At 38.5% G+C, this 8,871-nt stretch overlaps 1 protein-coding gene across 1 annotated transcript in view; it reads right to left on the bottom strand.

Moving 5' to 3' along the window:
- Nucleotides 1-7,978, bottom strand: part of LOC135223591 (Krueppel-like factor 6) — a 324,163-nt gene extending 316,185 nt beyond the window's left edge. Inside the window, exon 1 of the mRNA XM_064262137.1 lies at nt 7,655-7,978. Coding sequence (XP_064118207.1) covers nt 7,655-7,756 — 102 coding nt within the window. The 5' untranslated portion in view covers nt 7,757-7,978. The remainder of the gene's footprint in view (nt 1-7,654) is intronic.
- Nucleotides 7,979-8,871: the final 893 nt, after the last annotated feature.

The following is an 8,871-nucleotide window of genomic DNA, read 5'->3' as shown; positions in this document are numbered from 1 at the left end:
ACAAAATACAAAATTATAGCAAGCGAAAAAAATAAGAACGCGGTCTTTTATTAAAATCAAAACATGTGCAAAATAGAAAACAACACCCACTGATATAAAACTTGGGGAGACATGACTTGGCACAGACGAAAAAAAAAAAAAAAGTGACACCTAGCAGCAGTAGCAGTGGGAGTAAAATGACTGACAGAAACAGGTGGCGACGATGGTGGTGGTAGTGGAGGAGGAGGAGGAGGAGGTAGGGGAGAAGGTGGGGAGGAAGTGAAGGAGGATATATACAAGGTGACAGAGATGAAAGAGGGAGAGGTAGCCTCGGAGGTGGACACACATCACATGTGATCTCGACAGATTATCGCACATTTCTCTGTAAACTGAATTTCCATTAAAGTGTAATCTTACACTCAAGTTTCCTCGAGACACGGCGTGTTTCTAACTTTCTAGCATCAGACTTCTAAAAACAACGTTGCATTCCAAGCGGGTGCTACACCGAACCTAACGATTCGACAATTACTGACGAGAGAATATTCATCACGGTTATCAAATATCACGAAAGAAATGTCTCCCCATTGGAGTGTCAGGAGAGTGAGGCACGCCGGTCCTGACACAAAGCCGTCATTGCTCCAAGACGTCGTTTTCTGAGCGCAGGAAATGTAGCATTTCATGGCCACTTAACTTCATACGGACTAAGGGTACATTAATCACCGTCGCCAAGAAATGCACCATCAAGAGCGACATAAACATGCGTATAAACCTGCGTACTATATGGTCGTGTGTGTCAGAAGACGGGCGTCAATAACTTCCCTCAACAGGTGTTTGCAACCACTAAGCCACGAGAGACTAGCTTCCCCTTCCCCCGCCCCCTCAAGTAACCCTCAACCTTGGCCACCATAAGGCTAACAGCTGACAGTGACAACCACCTGACAGGGATAGACAGCTCCGTAAGCACGCCCACGGACTTAAAGAGCTGACAAGCAAAATCGACGGCAGCCATAAAATCAGAAAAATGACCGAAAGCCTTCAAATATCTTTCGAAAAAGTATTAAAATTCTTCAACTGGTCATAAAAAACATCAATTCACTCACTGAAAATTCCATACCCTTAACATTCAAACCACACATTACCACCCACGAATACTAATAAAAAACCCTGATTACATGCAAAAGTGCAAGACAAACAAACTTGAGTATATCTAAAAACTGGTTTTAAAAAAAGGCTAATAAACTAATGAACAGAGAGTGGCAATAAGCTCAAAGAAGAAAACATGACAGGAAATGACGGACTTCCAAGGAGGTAAACGCAACAAGAACTTCGAAAAATGACGATCTTGGGTACAGCTGACGTATTGACAAGGTCTCAGTGTTTTATCTATTGATGGCACCAGGTTTCGTGAAGTTGCTGTCATCTTACAATTATGCCACGTTTGGCTGGGTATTAACTGTTGTGCTGGTACTTGAGGATGACACTAATGACATGAAATGTTCTCTGAACGTAGCCAATATTTCTGAAGACCTGGGCATTCTAGCGACACACACCTTTATATATTCTGGTAATCTTCTTACTTCTTACAAAGTAAGGTATTTTATTCAGTTGTATTCCACATAGGATAATTAAAGATATTAATGATTAAAGTATGCCCAATGGTTTTGTCAGCCAATGGACCTCTTCCTAGTCCATTTGCGGACGAAACTGTTGGGCATATTTTAATCATTTACATCTTTAATTTTCCATTTAGAATGTACATATATAAATATAAATATATATATATAATACACACACATATATACACACCATTCTAAAGTTTTTCTATCAAGTATAACATCGACAGTCTCCACATTAAGTTCCTCAAAGTACAATGCCATTGCAAATACCACCGGCAGCCTGAAGTGGTCTAAGTGGGTACCCCATCAATAACCACGAAAGTAAGTCCCATTATCATAACGTCGCCATCAAAACTATAATCAACGAGTAAGTCAGTACCCACTCCCCTACAATTGGACCTTTTATGGATATGGGCTAGGGTTTATCTTTATACTTAGCTCAAGGTCTTTTCCATTGGACAAAAGGGCCAGTGTTTGTGACAACCATGAAGTAGCTTTAGTGAACAGCATATACATATATGTATGTATATATATATATTACACGTGTGCGCAAGCGTGTATACAAAGCGTGAAAATACTCGAGTCTGGAGAGGCGTCATATTCTACTTCCACGGCAACAAAACCTGCAAATAAATCGCTAATAAACAGGAAAAAGTACACGAAAACCCGTATCCCCATTGTAACCTAGTAATTATTATATTAATGTAATTAACAACGGAGTAGATCAGCTCAAAATCCTATTTTATACCGATAATCTAATAAATGGACTGACAACATTGCAACGGCACCGAACAATTTAACCGTTCAAATTATTGTTTTATCCAATAAGTTAACTTCTACAATAGAGGCCACACTCTGCATTGTCCAAATAATTAGTAAATAAATCCTCTGGCTATCAGCATGAAGCACAGCAGAGTATAGAATTAAATTTACTTGCATAAATAGTTTCGCTATAACAGGGTCCCTGCACATCGTACAACGATTATGAGAATCTAATGCTCTGCTGAGGAAAGAAATGTAAAATCGTTGTCATATGCCACCTCTGAACACAACGAATGACTCAAAACTTAGCGGCTAAAAAAAAAAAAAAACGTTGGGAGAAGGGGGTGGCAAGCTGGAGAAACTACTCGCGAGTGAAAAAAAAAAAAGAAACACAAAGGAAGACGAGGCAAACAACAACCTTTGATTAAAAATAAAGAGTACTGTTAAAAGCAATTAATGCCAGAGGTTGCTTCCTACGGCGTCTGACGGAAGCAACGGGGTTATGCAATGGGAGGCAACATTCAATATTTCAGCACTGACCACCAAACATTAAAAAAGGGATAGTTCGGAGGCATTTTACTTGGAGAGTTTCATGTTTATAACGACTATTCATTCCGCTTCGTGGGATGGGGACCGCTTTAGGGATCTTCCACACCATCATATCTTTCACAGTTCTGATATATATACATTTGTGATATTTTCCCAGCTCACATTCCCACACGCACAAATTACATATACACACCGTTATGTCTATGCATATATATATGATTATGTATATATATAATATATATATATATATATATATTATATATATATATATATATATAGTATATATAATTATGTATATATAGGTCATATATCTATATATATATATATATGAGGAGGAGAGAGGGATGATAGAGAGAGAAGAGAGAGAGAGAGAGCAGAGAGAGGAGGAGAGAGAGAGAGAGAGAGAGACTACCACTTCCATTAAGAGGGGCATTTGGGCAAAGGCCTAACCATATAATATCAGAAGCATCCGGTGGGTGAGCAACAGTTTGGCGGCTGATGACGTCACGGCAAACGATAGGACTGACATAGGAAACGTAGTGCGATATTAGGTATACCTTCTAAGCTGAAAAGTGCCATTAATTCTATTGTTTACAGACAATAATAAGAAATATTTAACAGCATACATAACATAATAACACCCCAGCAATACCTAATCACGAAGGTCGGTCATTGAAGGTTCATTCTTACAACTATGTAAAACAAACAACCTTCGACTGTGCATCATTATAGATAGATAAGATGGCTCACGTCGTGCTCCAATATTACTAACGGTACCCCCGGATACTCCAGATTCAATGAACTGTTACCCTACGGAATATAATAAGAGTACAACCTACCCAAATGTCTAATGGTAATTTTAAACAGCCGAGATTGTTCTGGTGCCCAGATTGCTAAACTAATTCCTTAGCAGCAAAAAGCATTTTTCAAAAGGTCCCGCTTCTCAACTGCCCAAGGTCGAAGCAGAAAAAAAATCCGTCAAGGTGAATTCAGTTATTAAACAATAGCATTATGACGTACCAATCACAATGAGGTTCTCTACATCTACTGATTGCGTTCAAATAATTAAGTAGTACAGACTTTACTTCACCATAAGAATTAATTACACCCAAAAATGATTTATCATCATTCGAACCCATGCCTTTTAGGCTGATGGATAGATAACAGTGACTTGTTCACTCAGTTATTAAGCGATTGTATAAAATCACAGACATCCAAATACCAACCCAAAAATGCACAGATTCCTATCCTAATCAAATTGTACATAGAACCTATGTATCATTCTCCTCGAGTGTAAGTTATTTCTATTGCCTATGGGTTATATATAAAATACATACATACACCCAACCACACACAATATATAATATATATATATATATATATATATATATATATATATATATATATATATATATATATATATTACAAAGTCATGTTCATTTTTCAACTAACCAATAATGAGACACGCTCCCCACCTACAACATTCAACTAATCTAAACTCGTACACAGGATATAAAAACTATACATAATTTCCATTCGGAACGTCACTATCATAGTTTTATATAACTTATTTAAATCGTTCAGTGCTGGTCCAAAAAGACAAACCTTACACAGTATATACAATAAATTTTCGACTAATCAATACTTTTATTATACTCTCTTTCATTTCCGAATCAGATCCATAATGACGGGTGCGAAAAATAATAAAATCTGACTATAAAAAAAAAAAATCAAGTGTCATGTGGACCAATGATCATTACGTAATGGCAGTGCGATAAGAGTTAAACACGAAAATTGACTAGCCTTCGTGCAGTGACACACAACAAACAAAATATTCGTACATAAATGACGCAATATCTCGATAAAAACACAATGTACATTTGACATTTTCGTATTAGTCCACAAACAAAGAAACGGTATCACAATTTTTAAAACCCCATCCTCCCACTCCATTTGCTTAGTACTAAGACTGCAGTTTTCCTCTGATTGACACTTCGGTGAAAGCAGATTGAATTGTAAGATCAATGACTCGCGTATCCATTTTTCTAATAAGTTGCTGAAGGTATAATTTACAATAAACGAAAAGTTATGTGGTTTAGGGTATCGGCTTGGCAAGATTTCCTATCTTGATAAAAACATAAAAAAGAAAAAAAAAATATCATGGCCTTATCTCAGCCATGAAAATAAAAATCATCACTATAAGATCTAAACCCTACAAGTAACAGATATTCAATAAGAGAAACAATGGCTCCCGAGACAAAATAAATTGCGCAACACGACGCTAAAATGCTGAACATAAATTAGCTTAAATATATTCCCACACTGAAGCTATGGCAGCACAACAAATGATAGGGAGCAACATCACTGACGTCGTTCCCTTACCGCGTGAAGAACACAGACTTCGGTTTTTTTTTTTAAATACTAAACACTGACATAAAAGTACCTTTTACTTAATTGGTCTGATTATAATCGACAGGAAATTAATTTTTTTTCACTTTGATCTGTGTAGGTTCATTCAAAAGACGAGAACGGCGGAGACACTGGCTTAACCTGCAAGTCTAAAAACCACAATTCTTAATTTGAAACGTTCTCCTTTCCGTGCATTCTAACACGTGTCATGAAGCATCACCTCAAAGCCACGAATGTACATATTTCTATAACAAAGGGCTTCTACATTAAATACCGTCGGTAATTCAATCGGCGAGATACAATACTACTAGTATGACACTGTGAGTTTAAATCAGTGAGGTATCTTCCATCAGAAGTGACTCTACTCAACGGCGAGCTGCTAAAGGTAGACGTTATGCAATAGAAAATATTAAGTATCATTGCTTGCATCTCAACGGAGATACCAAACAGAGAACCACTAATAAAAATCTTCTGATATGAAGGATAAAGAAAAAACTATGGAAGGGAATGCTTAAGAGTGTAAACAAATACAACCTAAGAATGATACAGACTACGAAACCAATCAATGACCGCAGCTAAATGCTAAGGACTAGCAAATGTCAGATTATGTTCGAAATTATTCTGTGGTAATTGTAAAACCTGAGTTCAGGCGTGACATTTAATCGTTCATACAACTGCTATTGAAAGATATAAATTTATGCTGTGAAGAAAAATAAAATATAGGAAGTAAGATTGCGCTAAGCAATGGAATAAACAATTTCGATGAAAACGTGTTTGGCAACGCACGAATTAAGACTAGGCCTAGAAGTTTATGATCATAATTCCCAAAATCACTACACCCTAAAAACACATAAATATCCAGGCATATCAACGTATTACACTAGTGTTTTAATGCTTGACATCGTATGTCGGTGAAGCTATCACTGACACAAAAACACATTCTGACCTTCATTCATGACATATGTCAAGTCATATTTTGCGCCCATTGGATAGGGGGTGGTTTGGTAAAAGAACAGATTTAATTGGCTAACATGTTACTGCAAAATAACGATGAGAAGAAAATCTAAGAAAACACTTGTAACAAACTAATAGATTATCCTTTATCTATTTAATATTTGCGTATACACATCAAAAGCAAGAAGACTAAAACAAAAGAGTTGTGATGCAACATTAGCTCTAAATGTAAAGAAAAAAAAATCGGTGCGTTTAAAATACTATGATTTCAACCTACTGAAAAATTAGCTTCAAAATTCTCCCAAATTACGGCTTGCGAAACTCTATGTAAGCAGCATAAGACAGTAATAAAATGAAAGATTTGGCTATAACAACACTAAGGTGCACTTTTTATCACAATACAACAATAACGGTATGGTGAGCAGCGGCAAGGCCATCGCCGTACATACATCATTTAATCTTTGACGGGACCAAGAAAAAGTAAAATTGATGACAAAAAGCCAAGATGCCCTTTAGTCAAGCGTAAGGTGTATAATGTTGCAGTCAATTAGGCCTAAGGGTAGCTTTAAGATGCCTGGTTAGGCTTAAACGGTGAAGCTTAAATATCGCGTCTACCGTCAACTTTTTCTCATAACCAATTTCGCAAACAACCACGAACTAGACAGTGCAACTGCAAATTCCCTTATGCAATATTCTTAGAACACACCAAAGCTTAGGCCTACCTATCATATACCTACAACCGAGTATTGACTGATGAAAGACCTGACCTTGAAATCTGCCCATACACCGCCGCATACTTTAATTTGGGTGGTGTGTTAATCTATGGTTTCTTATTTATCGAATTATACGAATTTCGCACTATCTTTAATTCATATTCCAGAAAGGAGACCATATTTATGCACAATGTTCTTGCCACCACTATTTACTATAAATAATTCCAAGACTGGTCATCGTCACATCAAATAACATGAGTTACCTGATCACAAATGGTCAGTTCCAGTTTATTTTCATCAAAGTAAATATACAATGTAAACCGTGGACCACATTCCAGGATTTAATAGCATTCGTCGTCCACTAAGCGAACTGTCAATACCTGTCAAACGGATCCCCCTAGCTGCGCGACAGTCTAGCCTACACTTGGAACTGTCAAAATATAACACTTGACACGCTCGACGGTTTTGCTTAAGAGTAGCTGATATTAGTTTTATTTAGCTAAACATAAGCTGGTGCGGTTGTCCTGCTTGAGCCGTTGTTCAGCCGTTTTCAACTGCTGCTGCTGCTGTCTCTTTCGTCCCTAGCCACAACCACTCAAGCAGGCTCGGACGGGCAATAAAATACGGGTGATACTCGAGAGCTATGTTTTTTCTTTTGAAGGTAACACTTACCTGTTGCCAACGCTCCTCGAGACTGCATGCCGAGGAGAAGTAGCCCGTGTCATGCACAAGCTGAAGCTCCTTGAAGATGCCGCCGCTGGGCAGTACATCCATAATGATGATGAGCTCGTATAGTGGCAGCCGTCGTCGTTATACAGTGCCCCGCCGGGGGTCTCCTCCACAAACTCCTCCACCACTGATACCCAGCACCACCACCGCACTCATCCAATACCCCACAAACCCGGCTAAATCTCACAGAGGTTTGGGGAACACCGCGAGAGCCACAGAGATCCTCTCTCCACCAAGGTAACAACCACACTCGGCTTACGCTACACACGAGACCCCTCGCGCTCACGCGGGGGGCGGAGTCACACACCTCCTCCATCCAATCACAGCCCTCATATACTCATCGCTAATCATAAATAAAGTTTTCATTGGCTACTATCACGACTGAATACTGTTCTACACAATATGGCCTCAAACAATTAACTTCATTACAAATTTCGAAGAGAATTACGAAAAAAGAGACCGTTTAGGAAGCTGTAAGGATAGTGGACGTTGTGGGAGGAGCATAGTGAATGTATTTGGTGTAGTGCGGGGAGGGGGGGGGGGGGAGCGGGGGCTAAGGATAGTGGCGTGCAGGCGGCTAGACGCTGGTATCGACGCTCCCTCCAGCACAGCGAAGGGAGCGTGCACCCCCTTGCCCTGGGCCCCCTCCTGCAACAACCACCCATCCACACGTACACATGAATGTGCACATCACATGTCTGCGAGAGTTTACACATCAGTCATTTTCCAACTGTCATATGCGCATACACAGACGGGGATATACACACGGTTTACTTGTCTTTACGTTCAAACCGACACAATAATGTCCTTGGTTAAATTGCTACCAGCACCGGATATTCCATGTGGATGATACTGGGGCAGGACACCACACTATTTACCTCCTCAAATTTGCACGCTTCTCGTGTGAAGTGTTTGTCAAGACAAAATATTTGATTCCACAATGTGGGAAAAATATATATTTTGTAAGTATAATTTACCAAATTCGAGATGAAATTAGATGAAAAAATTATGGTAAAATATACATCATTTAAAAGTGATCCAGTTGAAATATATGAAGACCAAGCAGAATTATTATTAAGATTATTGATGCCATTAGCGTCGCATGGCGTTGGAAGCAATTATATTATTGTTATTAACATACATTTTTTTTTTTTTTATTT

Source organism: Macrobrachium nipponense, chromosome 10 (genome assembly GCF_015104395.2).
Source record: "Macrobrachium nipponense isolate FS-2020 chromosome 10, ASM1510439v2, whole genome shotgun sequence".
NCBI lineage: Eukaryota > Metazoa > Arthropoda > Malacostraca > Decapoda > Palaemonidae > Macrobrachium > Macrobrachium nipponense.
The sequence above is the reverse complement of the archived record's forward strand: the minus strand, read 5'-3'. Positions and strand labels throughout refer to the sequence as shown.